General features: G+C 46.1%; 8 protein-coding genes across 8 annotated transcripts; 6 read left to right on the top strand and 2 right to left on the bottom strand.

The window, feature by feature from the left end:
* Window position 1: 1 nt before the first annotated feature.
* Window positions 2–1,626, top strand: V1508DRAFT_448310 (NUDIX hydrolase domain-like protein; the record flags this gene model as incomplete). The annotated part of the gene is made up of 4 exons (XM_066942457.1): window positions 2–68; window positions 169–395; window positions 471–1,179; window positions 1,235–1,626. The coding sequence occupies 4 exons, from the start codon at window positions 2–4 to the stop codon at window positions 1,417–1,419; spliced, it is 1,188 nt and encodes a 395-aa protein (XP_066798536.1). The 3' UTR covers window positions 1,420–1,626.
* Window positions 1,627–1,730: 104 nt separating this feature from the next.
* V1508DRAFT_148912 (Ribokinase-like protein) lies at window positions 1,731–3,227 on the top strand. The gene is made up of 2 exons (XM_066936033.1): window positions 1,731–2,344; window positions 2,403–3,227. Exons 1-2 carry the CDS (start codon window positions 2,042–2,044, stop codon window positions 3,069–3,071), a joined length of 972 nt encoding a protein of 323 aa, XP_066798535.1. The 5' UTR covers window positions 1,731–2,041; the 3' UTR covers window positions 3,072–3,227.
* A 1-nt stretch (window position 3,228) lies between these two features.
* V1508DRAFT_148913 (Spt20 family-domain-containing protein) lies at window positions 3,229–5,198 on the top strand. The gene is made up of 5 exons (XM_066936034.1): window positions 3,229–3,803; window positions 3,869–3,963; window positions 4,043–4,078; window positions 4,131–4,215; window positions 4,271–5,198. The coding sequence occupies exons 1-5, from the start codon at window positions 3,383–3,385 to the stop codon at window positions 5,122–5,124; spliced, it is 1,491 nt and encodes a 496-aa protein (XP_066798534.1). The 5' UTR covers window positions 3,229–3,382; the 3' UTR covers window positions 5,125–5,198.
* A 99-nt stretch (window positions 5,199–5,297) lies between these two features.
* Window positions 5,298–6,976, bottom strand: V1508DRAFT_348100 (nucleotide-diphospho-sugar transferase; the record flags this gene model as incomplete). Its single annotated transcript, XM_066936713.1, has 7 exons — window positions 5,298–5,604; window positions 5,659–5,867; window positions 5,921–6,105; window positions 6,151–6,348; window positions 6,399–6,546; window positions 6,609–6,769; window positions 6,829–6,976. 7 exons carry the CDS (start codon window positions 6,974–6,976, stop codon window positions 5,298–5,300), a joined length of 1,356 nt encoding a protein of 451 aa, XP_066798533.1.
* A 143-nt stretch (window positions 6,977–7,119) lies between these two features.
* On the top strand, window positions 7,120–10,639 carry V1508DRAFT_436791 (kinase-like domain-containing protein). Its single transcript, XM_066942128.1, has 3 exons — window positions 7,120–9,864; window positions 9,924–10,058; window positions 10,124–10,639. Exons 1-3 carry the CDS (start codon window positions 7,355–7,357, stop codon window positions 10,227–10,229), a joined length of 2,751 nt encoding a protein of 916 aa, XP_066798532.1. The 5' UTR covers window positions 7,120–7,354; the 3' UTR covers window positions 10,230–10,639.
* On the bottom strand, window positions 10,380–11,359 carry V1508DRAFT_379943 (cytidine deaminase-like protein). The gene is made up of 2 exons (XM_066937666.1): window positions 11,131–11,359; window positions 10,380–10,983 (listed from the first exon to the last, which is right to left on the bottom strand). Exons 1-2 carry the CDS (start codon window positions 11,261–11,263, stop codon window positions 10,640–10,642), a joined length of 477 nt encoding a protein of 158 aa, XP_066798531.1. The 5' UTR covers window positions 11,264–11,359; the 3' UTR covers window positions 10,380–10,639.
* A 129-nt stretch (window positions 11,360–11,488) lies between these two features.
* On the top strand, window positions 11,489–15,584 carry V1508DRAFT_364124 (Frag1/DRAM/Sfk1 family-domain-containing protein). The gene is made up of 12 exons (XM_066937297.1): window positions 11,489–11,675; window positions 11,731–11,776; window positions 11,828–11,915; window positions 11,967–12,046; window positions 12,106–12,222; window positions 12,273–12,485; window positions 12,541–12,667; window positions 12,756–12,788; window positions 12,841–12,925; window positions 12,979–13,024; window positions 13,075–14,346; window positions 14,405–15,584. The coding sequence occupies exons 1-12, from the start codon at window positions 11,625–11,627 to the stop codon at window positions 15,094–15,096; spliced, it is 2,850 nt and encodes a 949-aa protein (XP_066798530.1). The 5' UTR covers window positions 11,489–11,624; the 3' UTR covers window positions 15,097–15,584.
* A 733-nt stretch (window positions 15,585–16,317) lies between these two features.
* Window positions 16,318–17,301, top strand: V1508DRAFT_401867 (CRAL-TRIO domain-containing protein; the record flags this gene model as incomplete). The annotated part of the gene is made up of 5 exons (XM_066938444.1): window positions 16,318–16,377; window positions 16,436–16,609; window positions 16,671–16,799; window positions 16,855–17,006; window positions 17,064–17,301. The coding sequence occupies 5 exons, from the start codon at window positions 16,318–16,320 to the stop codon at window positions 17,299–17,301; spliced, it is 753 nt and encodes a 250-aa protein (XP_066798529.1).
* Between the last annotated feature and the right edge of the window lie 159 nt (window positions 17,302–17,460).

Below are 17,460 nucleotides of genomic sequence, written 5' to 3'. Positions count from 1 at the left end.
TATGACTAATTCTTTAGTTACTCCTCTTACAAAGAGGTACGGAGAGTCCATCGATACTTACTTCTCGGGTATGCAGTTTATACTATATTGGTTCGAGTCTCGTCCTGAACTCGGCAACAAAATAACAGCATTTCTAAGCAACAATGCTAACGGCCGTGACTTCTACAGGAAGTCCGCTCAATCGAGTGTCATTCTTGCGTGAAAATTATTCCTTTCTTTCTGATGCTCTTACCAACCCTACGACACGGTTTCTGCCGCTGCAGAGTCTGGAACCATCAATCTTCCCGAATACAGGTCTCCTCAACACTTTGGTGTATGACGACGTTAAGGAGGCGATTGGAAACCCGTTTGAAAAGCTAGAACCAGAGACCATCGCCGAGTGGGATTCTTCTAAGGTATTTTGCCTAGATTATATCAGAATCATGATTGTGTGCAGGGGAGCAAAGCTGATCGCACGAGCCTTCTAGGAGGATCCTATTCTGATTTTCTTGGGTATCGACGAATCAAAGAATGGTGGTGTAACCTATGAGAATTACAGTGGTCAAGCCTACTTTGCTTTGGATGTTACTGTTCCTGCCGATCCAACGACACCGTACGCTACGACACTTGCCGACATACAGAACAAGGTCGAGGCGTCGGGAGCGCCGTTCACTCCCGTACGCACACACTACGTCCTCAATTACTCTGAAGCCGCTATTTACGCTCAAGCGCGATCTTATATGGACTGGAATCGTAGAAACCCATTCTGCGCTGGCTGTGGAGCTCGGACAATGTCGGTTAATGGTGGGGCAAAGCGAGTTTGCCCTCCGACTGATCGTGGTGTCGCGAAAGGCCCCTGTCCGTCACGTGGCGTCGTCACTAATATCTCTTTCCCGCGCTCAGACCCCACCATAATTGTTGCTGTTGTTAACGCTACTGGCGATCGGTTGTTACTTGGCCGAAACAAGCGTTTTCCTGCTGGCTTTTATTCGTGCTTGGCTGGATTCTGCGAGCCAGGTGAGAGCATTGAAGAAGCTGTGCGAAGAGAGGTGTGGGAAGAAAGTGGTGTTAAGCTTGGAAAAGTTGCCATTTATGCTAGTCAGCCATGGCCGTATCCTGCCAGTTTGATGATTGGAGCGATTGCGGAAGCACTACCTGATGGAGAAGCTATTCATTTGGAGCACGATCCTGAGTTGGGAGGTAAGCATATCCCTGACGTGCGTGCACTACACAGATTGCTAAGTGCCTTATTCAGATGCTCAATGGTTCCCTTTCCCTATCGTTAGAGACGCATTAACAATTGCAGAGCGGAAGGTCAATGTTCTCGATCTTTCTGGAGAGCCGACGGAAGCACCGATTAAGGTCCCACCAAGTAAGGCAATCGCGCACAACCTTATGCGTGCAGTTGTATTTGAAAATGCTCATTTGCCTAAAATATGAGTGACGTAATATGGATTAAGTTGCATATTAAAAAGGACGACGTCGGATTTAGAGCAATGTTGGATGTTCGCTAGGTCAGGCCGTTATGGTGGTGTATGTTATGGTCTATTTAGATTACGTCGTGCATATGCGCGGTACACTAGAGAATACGACTTGAATAGTTTGCATTTTTGGGTTTTATATACTGTCATTAATAGAATTGTTTGCAATACCTCACCAGTGGTTATGTGACTGTAGATGTGGATTGGGACGCTGCAATCAGTAGTCTTTCTTCGTGGGAAGGTTAATTTACCTATATTTGGTATTTTCACTACATACTATGGCTATATATCATCGACATGGGTATTGAACCACCCCTAAGCTGTTTAGTACTGGACGCCCCGAATGGAGATTGCTAATATCGGCTAATAAGAAATGTTGTCCGTTGTGCCTCGTCTCCACCCTAACCCAAATTTCGTCTCGACCTTTCAACCCCGATGGCCCATGTTACATGTTTTCGAGACGAGATCGAGAAGTATATATACATCAGGTTTTTCTGGAAGCATCGAGATAGTAGTTGAGGAAGTCTCAGCCACATGGCTGTGTTGTGAATGAAGAACGTTTCAGATATCCGCCGAACAATATGCCTCACGTTACCATATTCGGATCATTGAATTATGATCTTGTTGTCAGCACGAACAGGATACCCCAAGGAGGAGAGACAATACACTGCGACTCGTTTGCAACGCATTGTGGTGGTAAGGGCGCGAATCAGGCGCTCGCCGTCCGGAAACTGAGTAGCCCAAAAACTGTCGGCGTGCGAATGGTTGGCCGTGTTGGCCAGGACGCATTTGGACAGCAACTGAAGGCTGGATTGGCTAATGCAGGTACGGATGTTTCGCTGATAGAAGAAATCCCTGGAGAATCTGGTGTTGCTGTCATCTTGGTGAGTTGGAGCTGGGGTACGTATTGCCGGGCAACATCGACTGCTAACAGAGTTTTAGTTGGAGCGAAGCGGCGAGAATCGTATTCTGGTCCATCCTGGTGCCAACGGGACATATAAGCCTGAAGACGTTAATCTCGGCTGGTTCACAGTTGATGGCCAGAGGCTTACTGACTATCTTGTTATCCAGAATGAGCTGCCAATACCGGTTGTTCTACGTGCCATCGAAGTTGCGTATGATAACGGCATTGAGATAGTATACAATCCGTCGCCAATGGAGCAGTCGATATTGACTCCAGAGGTAATTTCCAAGATCTCCTATCTTGTGGTAAATGAGTCGGAGTTGGCAGCCTTAACACAAGAGGACTTCTTCGGAACGGACTTGGCGGACCATGCTGCTCTAGTTGGACGCGTCAAAGAGGTTCATGTGAAGTATGACTTTAAGGGTACAGTGGTAACTACACTTGGTGGACACGGAACAGTGTATTCTATTTACGGCTCAGAGGCGGTATTCGTGGAACCTTTTAAAGCGAAGCAGGTGGTCGATACCACTGGCGCTGGAGATAGTTTCCTCGGCGCGTTCGTAGGGGCAGTGGCTGCTGGTAAATCCGTCCCTGAAGCCGTAAAATGGGGAGCAGCAGCAGGATGTTTGGCAGTTGGGAGAGAAGGAGCTGCAGACAGTATTCCAATGCTAGATGAGGCTGCAGCATTAGTCCAAAATGAACAGTAGTATTTCGATTCTTTTTGTGAGGCGAAATTAGACTAATATAGTGTAGCATATGTCAGAGTAGTTAAAAAATTTCGCCGTATTGTACTTTTAAGTCAAAAATTACAGTATTTTGTATATAAATAAGATACGATGTGTTAATCCTGTGATCGTGAAAACTCGAATTTGGTGTAATTAGTGCTTCCTAACTGGGATGCTATTGGGTTTTCCTTCTTCGTTGGGACCCACGGGGCTCTGAACACTGAGATCATCACGACGATTGGTTAGCCCGAATATCGGTGCCCCCCAGTATACGCTATATTTGACGCAACTCAATGGTCTCTACGGTCTCTAAGACGCGTCCTCCGGGGCTTAACAATACTCAGCGACCAGTTAATGCTTCAGCTACTAAGACTAAACCGACCAGCGCGAACGCGAGCGCGGCGAAGGCAGCGAAGTCGCCGTCAGGGCCCAATTCGATCGCGCAGACTCCTACGGCTAACGTCAAGAAAATAAAACTCACGCAGAAAAATAGTCTCATGCCTAATGGGACGAGTAGTCCGACGCCCAATCTAGCTATGCGAAAACCTGGATCATCTAGCGTGACCGCGAAGAGTCAATTGAATCACAATTCAACAGCATCTGCAATATCAGCGAATGCAAGTTCAAACGCTATCGTGAGAAATCACATAATTGATGACGAAGCATTTTACAAAGCTGGAGGGAAGCGACCGACACTGGCTGAGTACAAGTTTGGTGAGTGCTGGATACTCATGAACGAATGGTGTTATAGTCCGGATGGGATGCTAACCCATTTTTAGCTGAAACTAGCGAGGAGATTCTACAAAAGTACAAATTTTTCCCGCCAAGCATAGAATTTCACATGCACCCTACTCATTATCGATTTGGTAATCAGGTATATAAGTTCTTCTGATGTGATGTGATGGGTTGAGTTGCGCTTGTTGTTGGACAAATGCTGATGTGATATCGATCAGGATGCGATTATCCCAAAGAACAGTCCGCTGATAAAGGTATTGTCGGCTAGACTTTTGAACTTCATTTTGAATACTAAAATATTAGTAGAACTTTTTGGAGCTTGTGGAACTAGAGCAAATCCCTCCAGCAGCCGTAGAAGTCTTCAAAGAGGCTGGCGTGCAATACTATGAAGGTATGATCTAAGGCTGGACCGCAGAACCTGTGCTGTCAGCTAACACGCGTTGCAGGGTGCATAATTTTACAAATTTATGACCACAGAGGAAATGCACCGGCACCTTCTTCAACACAATCAGAATCGAGCCAGAGTCAGATAAGTGCTGCTAATGTAGCCACGTCAGCTACTCAAGACGAGAGCCCTCAGAAGTCAGCAGCTCAAGGTAAACTTAACGCGGCAGTTGCTAAGGTGGCACTCAATTCACATAATACCACCAACAAGAAACCAACTGCAAAGCAAGGTGCTACGACGGCAGCTGAGAAAAGAGGGGCAGGATCGATAACAGCAAGTACTGGATCCACACAATCGACAATGACGGCAACAACGACCACAACGACAACAACGACAACAATAAGCCCCCCACAGGCTACAATAGAACCTAAGACATATAGAACACTCTTACGGCCTACCCCCCTTACAATATGGTATGATATCAACGCTGGACTCGATGGCGCCAATAATCGATTTTCAGATTCTTGGGCACTGGAGCTTGAGTCGAAGATTTTAGCCACAACGGTCCCTCGCTTAGATTTATCAGTCCCGGATGAATTAGTTTTCTCGCCACAGATTCCACCTATGCTACAGCCACAGCAGTCTCTTGAGACCATGCTAGACAAGTATGGTGGGCTTCATGCACCCAACCCACCAACTAATGCAAAGCGGAAGAGGCCGTTGCATGAAGATCTACCACACCAAGGTACAGAGTACGAGGAGATGATGCTGATTATGGATGAAAGACCGCCGCCAGGTACTGGGCAATTCTTACGTCTTGGTTTTGTAGAACAGTGGAGGAGGAAGCGAGAGCGCGAACGATTGCAAAGGGCAAGCTCTGCGAATACCAGCACTGCCGCAGTGCATAGGAGATAGCAACAAAGTTACAGAGTTAGCTTCAAGCGTCTTAAAAGCTCTAGAAATGTAATTGTAGTCCAGTATGTGCATGTATATTATCGGTCAATATTATTTATTCTAAATTATTTATTCTGTTGCATTATACAATGCCAATTATGGAATACTTTTATACACTCATGTTGTTCTCTCCATCAACTTCGGTCAAAGAGATCATCGTCGTCAACGTCAATTCCTTCACCTTCACTCTCCACCAGGTCATTGTCGTCGACTTCATCATCATCGTCTTCGTCTTCATCTTCATCACTTTCCTCATCTGCTTCGTCTTCATACTCATCTGAGGTATCAAGAAGCCCTTCGGCGGAGTATCCGCGTAATATTTCATTCTTGGACTGAGTAGCTTCCCTAACGACATACCTTCCTTCAACAGTGCACCCAACTAGTCGGGCCTTGTCCTCAATAATTACTCCGTTACCAATTATACAATTATCCAAGTGAACGCTGTTATATTGTCAATATCGCTCTCCTTAGTCTTTATCAATCTTCAGTACGCACCCGTCGCCAAGAACCACCCCATCCATGACAACGCAGCCAGATAATCTGCATTCACGACCAAATATGCAGTCTGCTCCGACGATGCTTCGCTTCACGCTGGTTTTTTCTTCCATGACCGTGCCAATTCCGACCAATGAATCGCGACCGATCGCTGCCCCATTAGCTGTCGCCGTGGTTGGAGGCAGGGTATAGGAGGATTGCTTGAGAATCTGGATGCTAACTTCAGTATGCTCTGTACAGAGTAATGTCAGATATTACGTACCAACCGATTGGCCTCCAAGTAAGCTGACACAGATTTGCATCTTATAAAGCTATGTTCCTGTGGAACCACGTACATGCCCACTGTGTCACGATCTGCTGATTTGGCATGACGCCATGAATCCCTAGCAATGTCTCGAACGACAGACGTCCACGGTTTTTTCCACTTGAGAGATTCTCCACCTCCTCCTTTTTCTGATGTGACCGTAATGATTGAGGCTGCATCTCCATCACCGAAATCGTAGTCGAGGGCTTTGCGAGAAAACACGTAAATAAATGATTCAAGTAACGATGTAGATATTGTAGCCTGGGGATACTCCCATAACATGGACATTCGGACATGCACTTGATCATTCGCTTTCGGCCGAGGATAAATATCCAGTAGCTGAGGGTAAGGATTCGAAATAGGAGTGTGTATTGTAAGATCAGGCTCTGGCGAGAATCATAAGTATGAGTCGCGTAATTTGACGTAGATGGCATACTTAATGTCTGCTTGTCCATTGTGTCTAGACTATTTTTATACCATATTCCAGTTCCGATAGTCTTCAAGGGTTGGTTTCTATGAACATCAACAACTGTTTGGGGAGGCAGATCAGTTATGAAATCACAAGGTAGTAAAATGAAGTCAAGCTTATGTCATATAATTAGCAATGGCACTGCCCGACGGGTATAATGAAACTTCAAAAACATACCTTGATCTTGTCCTTAAGGGCTTTTACTAGTGACCCAGTTTCGCCATCGTGAGCAACAACCTCAACCTTCATTGACTTGCTGGTTTGCATGGAGTTGTATCCGAGTGTAATATACTTGGAAATCGGTTGCTCCGCGCTGGAGCTACAAACCACAACGACAGCTGAAAAGAATGAAGTTAGTAACTACTGTACGTTATATTCCATAGACCTGCATACATACACGACAACCCTGCTCGCTGACACCACTCCAAAGCGTAATAAAGCATCGGTTTATTAGCGATTGGTAGTAGGGCTTTTGGCAATAATGGTGAAACCAACGGTTCCAGACCTTTACCAGGTCCACATAGTATAATTGCCTGAAATTCCATTTCGTAGAACTCACAATTCAAAGAGTTAGATAGGTGACATAATATATAGGATTGTGGTCACGGTGTAGCGGTGTTCACTTTTAGTTGATCTCAAAATATTTTTGAGCGCTCCGAAATTCCTGTCCCGTCTCCCGTGTCCTTCACCTGTCGTTCCAGTCCAACTCTCAACAACAATCAGCAAAAGCCACCCTGGTGATTCACGGCCGAGAAAGAATATAGTTTCTTATGAGATAAACAAGAAGACTTACATCTGAACTTGTTTAGCAAGCCTATATGGCCTGATCCATCAAAGCATCTCCTAATTGTCCGTTTTTGCCAAATTTTATTGAATATCGTCATCGGCACTATTGCACATTTTACTTGCAAATAGCGGCGACGATGTCTACCAGTTCGTCGCACAAACGCCGAAGGCACGATCATAGTTCGGTCGGTACTCACCACTCGTCTAGCCATGACGATTATTACAGGCGACCGACTTCACCTGCGCCTCCGCGACATCGCCCATCAAACGCTCCGCTTGGTCCACAATCACGAGCGTCGGCTTCCACGGCTGCAAGAATTGCACACACGTCTACGTCGTCCTCACAGCAGCGACACAATCCATATGATGACTATGGCAAATCGCGCAAATCAACTTCGCACGAAAGAGAGAGCTCAAGTCGAACAGGTGGTCGGAGCAACAATGATTACTATGATGACCGGAACGGCAGAAGCAGTGTCAGCTCTGGTTCTCGGGACAGATACCGCGAACGCTACCCGAATGGGTATATATCCAAAGACGAAGAGTGGGCTGCAAGAGCTGGTGCGGTTACTGATGGTCGATCTAGCAGAATAGATCGATATACGTCATCGTCCCGGTACACGCCTCCGCGGGAAATCGAGAATAGTGGCCTACTTGATAGCAGTAGCAGCAGCAGTCGGACAACTGATTATGGTGCGGCAGTGAGATATGATAATCATGTTTCGGATTCTACACCGTCTGCCCAATATCGACACGACAATCCAAACTCCAGGCATGTCAGATCACCTTCGCAGGTCCGATTATCACAAGAGACATCGTCTAAGTCGGATAGAATACCTTTCTTTGACGAGGATAGGACCAGCCTTAATGCACGTAGCTCAACTAGTCGCTTGAGCAATGGTCATGTGCCATCATGCGAAGTTCAAGTGACAACTGCAACCGTGTCAGAATTCTCAGATGATCGATCTGATGACTACGGGTCTAGGCGATATGATGACAGAAGATACGACAGGGACGGCGCCAGGTATGATGATACCCGGTACGACAGTAGATATGGCGATCGAACGTATGACACCGGCAGATTTGGTTCGTCAGGTTCCTCGTACGACGCCACTGGATACTATCCACAACCCCACGATTATCGACATACTCCTACAAGTGCATTAGAATACTCTCACACCCGAGGACCATTTTATGAGGACTACCATCCACCACCTCCTGAAGCTACTATTTTACCTCCGGCGAACGGAGCGGGATATTATAGTAGCGGGCGCCATTTCCCTCCCCGACCGCCATCTATCGACGACCGCCCCACCGAATATGCATACAGTTACGAAACTCTTGCGGATCCAAGAGTATCACAACAGAAGCAACGCCAGCCAACGCTGGAGGAGTCTACTTCGCCAAGAGTATCACAACAGAAACCACGCCAGCGAACATTATTGGAGTCCACATCCGCACTGAAAAGACGTCGTACTCGATTTGATGTGGCACCGTCTGAAGACGACGAGACGTTAGCAGCAACGGAGTCAGTTAGTAAATCTCTGCAAGATGATCAAGTTTTGGGACGGCAGCTCAATTCACGGCCCACAAAGAGCTCTCCTGACAAGTCTGCCACTCCGACTAGACCATCCAATGGATTTAAGAAGACATTTTTCAAAATTCCGAGTGTCAAAGAGAGCAACTCCCGCAGGGGCAGTTTCCGGAGAGACGGACAAAATGGCAATTCTACGCTCCAGAATGGACATCCTGATCGAGAAAGCGAGAAAAGCAATGGTCCAGACGGCAAGGATGGACGAGATTTTGCAGAGCAGCAAAATGATACGCCCATACGACCTGAGAATGTGCGGACAAAGTCTTCGAAGGTCGAGGAACGTACGGGGTCAATATACGAACGCAAGGCTCAAGTTGGTGAGGGTACGTACGGTAAAGTCTACAAGGCGGTCAACACCCTCACGAACGAGATGGTGGCTCTGAAACGGATCCGGATGGAAGCTGAGCGAGACGGATTTCCAATTACCGCCTTGCGAGAAATTAAGCTGCTCCAATCTGTGCGGCACGAGAATATTGTTTCTCTTCTGGAAATGATGGTCGAAAAGAGTTCTGTATACATGGTATTTGAGTATATGGATCATGATCTTAGCGGCATTCTGACCCATCCTAACTTTGTGTTGGAACATGCACATATCAAACATCTCTTCAAGCAGCTACTCGAGGGACTAGCGTACCTTCATAAGCGAGGGGTTCTGCATCGTGACATTAAAGGCTCAAACATTCTTCTCAGCAACTCGGGACAGCTCAAACTTGCGGACTTTGGATTGGCTAGATTCTACAACAAGCATAAGTCTACCTTAGACTACACAAATCGGGTGATTACACTGTGGTATCGACCACCTGAACTCCTTCTCGGTGCGACGGCATACGGTGCTGCTGTGGATGTGTGGGGCGCTGGCTGCCTAATGGTCGAGCTATACACTCGAAGAGCCATTTTCCAGGGCCAAGATGAGATCCAACAACTGGAGGCCATATATGATGTTATGGGAACTCCAAACAAAGACAACTGGGCTGACGTCGAGAGGTTGCCTTGGTATGAGCTTATAAAGCCATCACGCGAGAGAGAATCGCAATTCCGTTCGACGTTCGAGAGGTGAGGAGGCGTTCAAGACTCTACATTCCCAAAACTACCACTAACTTCATTATCTACAGTGTACTCCCTCCTGCTGGCCTGGAATTGGCAGCGCAGCTTTTGTCGTTGGATCCAGCTGAGCGGCCGTCGGCTGCAGTAGCTTTGGAAAGTGACTATTTTACTAAGGAGGCGCCGGAGCCGGTTAGACCAACTGGGTGCGTCAAACTTTACTGTTTATTAAATCCAAGGATTTAAGGTAGGACTTGCTAACGTAATACAGACTTGGCGATATAGCGGGAGAATGGCATGAGTACGAATCCAAGCAACGACGACGGAAAGAAAAAACTCAACAGAGTAAGGCATCCGACGCCGACAAACGTCAATAGGTTCTATATACGAGCTATGGACAGGATAGTTGCAAATAACTAAAAGTTCGTATAATGATCATTATTCAGGCGTTTAGTTTCCATCTGTAAAGTATGAAGGTATCGTTAGATGTGCATGAAGGTTATTGCTGGGTTTCAGTTCTCCATTGAATGAAAATAGGCAAAAAAGAAGATGGCAAGGAAGGATGTAGGGGACATATGTAAAGGTTATATGTATTAAACTGGGGTTCCGGGGGGAAAGAGAGGGAGGGGGTCCCACACCGTTGTCAGCAAAGCGAGTACAAACTTTTTGTAAATAGGGCAATCTTGGAGGTAAATCCATGCACGGTCTTTGGACAAGTGTGAATATGGTTACCCCTTAGTGTACGAATATTAAGATAGTGATGACGCAAATAAATTTTTTTCGCGACTCAATGTCCGAAAGTGGCTACCTCGAGACACTCCTTCTCCAGGCCGCTGACGAGAACATACTGGATTCCGGCCGCATCCAACTTTTGCTTACCAACATTATTCTTAATGAACGTGTCTGGCTCTATCACACCGACTTTCACAGACTTGAATATCCCTGAGCCAATAATCCGGTCGACACAAGGCACATTTCCGCTTAGTCGTTCGCTGCACGGCTCCATTGTTGTATATATAACTGCTGATTTTGGAGGAGGCCGTGTATTATCTACTAGCTTATCGAGACTGCACTGTTCAGCATGTGTATTGCCAGATAATTCACGCGAATAACCAGCCGATAGTATGATATCTAGAGCATGAAAAGTAGATTGGCAAGAGAGCTCCCGCAGAAAAGTTAATAAACATGAAGCTGGCTGTCCGCGTCCCCAAGCTATCATCCGCCAATGATAACAAATGCCATTCTACAGGAAGTGATTCACGTATTTAAATTATTTACCTTTATCTGTTGTATTTCCTGGTGCACCTTTCGGGAGAACAATAACTGCGCCAACACAGAAAGCTGTTGGTGTCGGAACACATTTCTTCGCTTCTTCCAAAGCGAGAGTCATGTATATGAGGTCTTGAGACATTGCACCTTTACGCCGATATTATTAACAAACTAGCAATTCGCAGAAGAGCTGCTATTGAATCCGCACAGTTTAAGTAGGGCGTTGCTTGAAGGGAACTGGCGCTAATAATAATAATGAAACTACGGTCGATGGCGGAATCATGTTCAATTAGATCGAAGCCGGGTAAGAACTACCCAAACTCAATTTAAGTTGGAGCGGCTCTAGTGACCCTTTCCTCGGCCTCGATCAGGAACGACGACCATACAGCGAGTCCTCGTATATGTATACTGCATCTAACTATCGAGAATATCCAGGCTGTTCCCGTTCACACAATAGCGTATTGATATAGGCCGCCAGATCGGATTCCGCGTCAAGTGGCATAATGTCGTCTTTATCAGAAAAGCGGAACAAGCCAGGCTCTGTCGTGGCGTCTGTAAGTGCGCGATGATTGCGATGCTGTAAATTAGCTAACTTTTGTTCTTATGTAGGCGAATGGCAAATGGGTGTCATATGCTCATACTGCATTTGCAGGATGTAGGTATTGGACATGGCTCTAACAGTTGGGATGCTAATTGTAACTCTTAGATGCTTTTCTGAGCGCCCTAGTTTTGGGAATGACCCTTCATTTTCATAAGATTGTCCGCAATGAGTTCTACGGATATCCGGACGAATGGTTAGAATTAATCAAGTTGCATTAAAGGACCATTACCTAATCCGTGACCAGGTTTCCGTCGGTATCTGCTACAATTGGAGATCGCTATCCTGAGCGAAGTGTTTTCCAAATTTTCATAGCCGTCACAGCCGGTACGGGCTGCCCAATAATGAAATTCGATTTCTGTCCGACGCTAATGACCGAAACATAGGACCACGATTTGCTCTTATTTTCTTGACGTACCTTGTGAACGCAAAGCCGGGTGCTTTCTTCCCAAAAGTCCACGCCGTAGTCGGTTTAATACGAACGTTCACCTGCGGTGGATGGGGTATGTTAATACGCCGAATATCACTGTGTAAGCTTCACTGACCTGAATAGTTTATATCACCTCTACAGATGATCATGATTGGCATGACATTTTTATGATCGCTTATATGCTGTTAACTATTCCTTGGACCATCGGAGGAATCAAGATATCTGCGAAAGGCAAGGCACTCAAATGGCGCAAGTTCTTTGGCATCGGATTCTACGTCATGATTATCCCTCTTGTCTATTTCTTTATTCAGCATAAAATCAACCACGTCCCGGGAGGTACGTACTTGCGATCGAAACTCTACTACGGTCAATATATTGATATATGTAACAGCTTATACTACGTACGCGTTCTGTGAATGGTCCTTGATTTTCTTCGATATCGCATATGATGCAGTTTCGGTGTTTGATTTCAGTGCATTTGAGATTAGAGTGATAGATATGAATGGAATTACAGCTGGGTATGTACCACAATTTACTGTATGATATATGGAATATGAGGGCCTTGCTTTAAATTGTTGTTATATTAATACACCTATTCTTGTTTAGATTTCCATCCGTAGGCAAGCCATCGTCACCTAGGTCAGTATTGCTGTCCCAGTAGCAACAGATTTGTTTGGCTAATACTTTCAAGGGATCTCAAGGTTAAAGATACGGGCCTTTTGACCGGATTCAGCATCGGTGGATTGCTAAGGTTCACGATTGACGTCTACAACTCGGTATGATTGATCGCTCTGCGATGAGTAATTTGCGTTGCTGATCAAAACTATAGTTCGTCTTTTGGTCTGTTCTCACGTCCTTGGGAGTCCTGATTTGGTGTAAGAATGATCATGGATTTTGTTAGTGAATTAACTGACATGTTATTCAGACTTCCCACTATGGTATATGGGTATTAGCGGCTACGAAGTCACGCTTCTGTCAAGTATTGCCCCAGTGCTTCTTGGGCTCCCATTCGCTGCAATACTCTTTGCTAAGTTCCCTCAAATTGCTCAGCTTGGTCAACTCATTGGTGTAGCAGCTTATCTTGTCCCTGGTCCCAGCGACAGACTTTTGACAGTTACTGCCGGTGTCATGTTTGGCACTATTGCACTTTCCATCGAATTTTGGAATGTGACTGCTAGACCATTCTTGGGTCTGTCTAAGGCCACTGCTTTCTCAATTGGATTCATTCTGTCCGTTATCGCGAAGTTCGCATTTTATGCCAACAACCCAATATGGCCTATCATGCATGAGGAAAATGGTGGGTGGAACAAGACCGGCCTTGCTCTTGGTGTTGTTGCTGCGTTTTTGACTACACGTCCACAGGCCGGTGCAATTGATGTTGTCCCATCTTCGAGGCGTGGATCATTCCTCTGGTCTGCAAGTGGATTAGCAGGTCTCATCTTTAACCTCCACTCTCTCTTGTCTGATTCCAGCACTCTGACATACTGGACCTGGAGCGGATATCCAGTCACAGGTCCTCTGCCCGTTCCGCACGGTGCCGTTACGATTTTTGCAATGGCCTTTGGAGTTTATATCGGTGTCGTCGCTAGGTCTTTCTCCAGCAGCTGGACAGCGTTTACTATCGCTTCCATTGGCGCTACTGTCCTGTACAGTTTTGAGAACTGGACTGGATATATTGGTGGCCTGGTTCTGACGGTGTACCTCCTGTCGATTGTTCCTGCGTTCCTCGAGTCGGCATCGATCCATCCCCCAGGACGTACCTTTGGATTTGCGTTTTTCCTGTACGATCTCCTCGTCCTTGCTCATGTCTGGGTGGTCGCTTACGCGTTTGTGCCTGGAGGACCATTACTTCGTGAGCGTACCGATATCGTCCTCGGCATCGCGATGGTACTTGTTGGCTTGGGAGTATACGGCGTTGGAAGGGTTCCGACGAGTGGTAGCTCGCGTGCGAAGAGCAACAGCATCAACTTTTACAAGGTTCGCTCCTTTGCTCTTATTTTCCTCACTTCGCTATCTGCGTTGGCCGCTTCTATCGCGTATAAGAGGATGTCGACGGAGACGCCTAAGCCGTACAATCCTGATTCTAAGCTCATGACTGTTGGTATTTGGACTATTCACTTTGGCCTGGATAACGATATGTGGGCTAGCGAGGTGAGAATGCGCGACGCGATTCAGGACCTTGAGCTTGATGTTGTTGGTGAGTATCTGAATGGTGCGTTATATAACGTTAGTTGTATAGTAATAGTCGGTTTTAGGTCTCCTCGAGTCGGACACGCAGCGCATTATCATGGGCAACAGAGATCTAACGCAACAGATTGCGGAAGACTTGGGAATGTACGTCGATTATGGTCCAGGACCCAACAAGCATACCTGGGGTGCTGCGTTGTTGTCCAAGTTCCCGATTCTTAACTCGACACACCACCTGCTCCCCTCGCCTGTTGGTGAGCTTGCGCCAGCTATTCATGCCACTCTTGATGTCTATGGTACTCCAATTGATGTCGTGGTCTTCCATAGCGGACAAGAGGAGGACGTGGAGGATCGCCGGCTGCAGACTGCTGGTGTTACCGATATCATGGCGAGCAGCTCGAATCCATTGATTTTGCTGAGTTATTTGGTTACAAAACCTCTCGAGGGCAACTACAATACGTATGTGAGCGAGAAATCTAGAATGCACGATATCGACCCTTCAGATTGGGACAGATGGTGCGAGTACATTTTGTACAGGGACATCAAGCGTGTTGCGTACGCTCGTGTAAGCCGATCGACGATTACGGATACAGAGATCCAGACGGGCAAATTCGTTATCGGCGTTGATCCTACGTCGAGCAACGTCCAGATCCCGGAGTCGCAGGTGCCCAAGGAGTACCACTATCCGGCCATGTTTAGAGGCGAAGGTGTCCGTGGGCATAGATATCATGTCTTTGACGAACCAAGATACTACCAGTGAACTGTACAGAAGTAAGACCTTAATTAATTGCGATTTTAGTGTGTTCGTAGATATGTATGTTATGATGAGTTAGCGTTGTTTCTAATTGTACGAAGTTGTACAAATAACAATCTGAGTAATGCATAATATGATATTCACGGACAGCAGTAGTCAAAGCAAGTGGACAGAATGTCATACCTGATGTTTAGCCCACTGACGTCAGTCTCCGCTGTGAATATGGCAACTGAGCAGCCTAACGACAATAATGGTGACCTTGGTATAAAATATTAATTGTTAAGGAATCTCCCAATAGAGATTTATGAATGCAATTTACATTTGAGGGAGTCCAGATTCAACTGGATAGATTCGGAGAGTGTGGTTCAGCTGTTAAATATATATCTTCTTTGTGGCACTACTCTGTTATCAAGCAATGACTATCAATAAGCTATATCATAATGAGAAGCCTGTAGGATTGAAGTTGAATTGGTTAATGATTTGCGGTAAAAACACTAGGGATAGAATATAAATTTGACTATCGGGGTAAGGGATGAATAAACCAGCTCACACTTTGATCGATGGCGACCGAATAGAGAGTTTGCGTAGCCCTGACGCCGCCCGCGATCTTCGTTCATCGGTCCTCGCTGTGTTGTGTTCGCCCGGCTTCCCTAGAATCTTGTATTTTCTACCCAGGTACAACCTTCGCTCTGTCAGTAAATTACCTCCTACCTCCTCTCTGGCTGCGTAGAAGAGTTGCATTGTTCTTGTTTTACAATTGGTATTGGTAAGTAATTGGGATTGTTTGTCGTGCTTGGTATGCGTGAAGGTTGCAGTCGTTGCTAATAAGCGTGACGAAAAGGATTAGCCGCTCCGGAGTACATATAGACTTCAAGACGCGATATAGAACTTGCATCCTTAACTTAGGCATTTTTGTTCAGTAAATATTCACTATGGAGGTATGCGACTGACAAGGAATTTGGGGATTGTGAACGGGGCTAATCATGACATTCAGGAGAGGTATGTCTGAAAAGTCCTTGTAGCGTTGCAGATTGAGCCTTTCAATATACAATCGGTGTATTTTGCACTTTATCAACTAGGCATTGCAAATACGGAATGATACGGTTTAATAGGAATAACCGGTGACTAACAGATTACAGCAACAAGGTTGACCCATTGACCTACGACCCGGACGCGCCATCGGGCTTCCCCGGCAACGTTTCGCTGGAGCAGCAGGCCAAGGTTGGCATGCTTCGGAACGAGTTAATAAGCAGCGGCTGTACAGAGAGATTAGATGATGCATCGTTGGTATGTCCTGGTAAATTGCTGCCTTCTTGGATGTTCTAAAAGTCAACTGTGTGATTAGCTTCGATTTTTACGCGCGCGCAAATTCGACGTCCAGAAGGCAAAAGAGATGTTTTTAGCTTGTGAAAAGTGGAGGAAAGAATTTGGTGTCGACGAAATTGTGGCCAACTTCCAGTACTCCGAGAAGGTCGAGGTTTCCAAATATTATCCCCAATACTACCACAAGACTGATGTCGTATGTGCACTTTTCGTGATAGCAATAGCATCGACTCATTTACCTAACTATTATGTTGCAGGATGGACGACCTGTCTACATTGAACAGCTTGGCGCGGTCAATCTTACGGAGATGTACAAAATCACGACTTTCGAGCGCATGTTGCAGAATCTTGTTTGGGAGTACGAGACATTTGTTTTGAGACGTTTGGTATGTGCTTGCCAATTTATGTGCAAGAACTTGCGCTAACATTGTGATAAACTAGCCTGCTTGCTCGCGCAAGGCCGGAAAATTGATTGAGACATCGTGCACGATTATGGATCTTAAGGGAGTAGGAATTTCTAGCATTCAGCAGGTTTACCAATATGTTAGAGAAGCGTCAGTCATCGGCCAGAATTACTATCCTGAGCGTATGGGGTGAGTATTTATGATCACAGCTGCCTTACTGGTACCTTGGGCCTAATGCGAGATTAGCAAATTCTACATGATCAACGCGCCTTTTGGATTCTCTACTGCCTTCCGAATTGTTCGTCCGCTGCTTGACCCTGTCACTGTGTCGAAGATTTTCATCTTGGGAAGCAGCTACCAAGGGGAGCTATTGAAGCAGATACCAGCGGAGAACCTTCCGACAAAGTTTGGCGGAAAGTGCGACTGCGTAGGTGGCTGCGAGCTGTCTGACGCGGGCCCATGGCACGATCCCGAGTACATGTAACCCTAGAATAAGAGTGTGTCCAGTAGTTCGTTTCGAATTAGTATACGACTTGTTATCGTTCGCGGATATGTATGTGCTTAAGAGAAGGCGTTGTGTATTACTCGCTACCGAGTAGTAGGAGTTTCCTAGTACAGTTGCTCAAGCCGTGTTCTATCCGAT

Source organism: Lipomyces doorenjongii, assembly GCF_038497915.1.
Source record: "Lipomyces doorenjongii strain NRRL Y-27504 unplaced genomic scaffold V1508scaffold_3, whole genome shotgun sequence".
Taxonomy (NCBI): domain Eukaryota; kingdom Fungi; phylum Ascomycota; class Lipomycetes; order Lipomycetales; family Lipomycetaceae; genus Lipomyces; species Lipomyces doorenjongii.
Note: the sequence above shows the minus strand (reverse complement) of the source record. Positions and strands in the feature narration are given on the sequence as shown.

What these genes read in the sequence shown, in the direction of transcription:
- V1508DRAFT_148912 (XM_066936033.1), top strand. Translation starts at nt 2,042, where the DNA reads ATGCCTCACGTTACCATATTCGGATCATTGAATTATGATCTTGTTGTC. An exon ending in CTGGTGTTGCTGTCATCTTG is followed by an intron (nt 2,345 to 2,402) that starts GTGAGTTGGAGC and finishes ACAGAGTTTTAG; the next exon opens with TTGGAGCGAAGCGGCGAGAA.
- V1508DRAFT_148913 (XM_066936034.1), top strand. Translation starts at nt 3,383, where the DNA reads ATGGTCTCTACGGTCTCTAAGACGCGTCCTCCGGGGCTTAACAATACT. An exon ending in AGAACAGTCCGCTGATAAAG is followed by an intron (nt 4,079 to 4,130) that starts GTATTGTCGGCT and finishes AAATATTAGTAG; the next exon opens with AACTTTTTGGAGCTTGTGGA. An exon ending in TGGCGTGCAATACTATGAAG is followed by an intron (nt 4,216 to 4,270) that starts GTATGATCTAAG and finishes CACGCGTTGCAG; the next exon opens with GGTGCATAATTTTACAAATT.
- V1508DRAFT_436791 (XM_066942128.1), top strand. Translation starts at nt 7,355, where the DNA reads ATGTCTACCAGTTCGTCGCACAAACGCCGAAGGCACGATCATAGTTCG. An exon ending in TTCCGTTCGACGTTCGAGAG is followed by an intron (nt 9,865 to 9,923) that starts GTGAGGAGGCGT and finishes CATTATCTACAG; the next exon opens with TGTACTCCCTCCTGCTGGCC. An exon ending in GAGCCGGTTAGACCAACTGG is followed by an intron (nt 10,059 to 10,123) that starts GTGCGTCAAACT and finishes AACGTAATACAG; the next exon opens with ACTTGGCGATATAGCGGGAG.
- V1508DRAFT_379943 (XM_066937666.1), bottom strand. Translation starts at nt 11,263, where the DNA reads ATGTCTCAAGACCTCATATACATGACTCTCGCTTTGGAAGAAGCGAAG. An exon ending in AGGAAATACAACAGATAAAG is followed by an intron (nt 10,984 to 11,130) that starts GTAAATAATTTA and finishes TTCATGCTCTAG; the next exon opens with ATATCATACTATCGGCTGGT.
- V1508DRAFT_364124 (XM_066937297.1), top strand. Translation starts at nt 11,625, where the DNA reads ATGTCGTCTTTATCAGAAAAGCGGAACAAGCCAGGCTCTGTCGTGGCG. An exon ending in CGATTGACGTCTACAACTCG is followed by an intron (nt 12,926 to 12,978) that starts GTATGATTGATC and finishes TCAAAACTATAG; the next exon opens with TTCGTCTTTTGGTCTGTTCT. An exon ending in CCTTGAGCTTGATGTTGTTG is followed by an intron (nt 14,347 to 14,404) that starts GTGAGTATCTGA and finishes AGTCGGTTTTAG; the next exon opens with GTCTCCTCGAGTCGGACACG.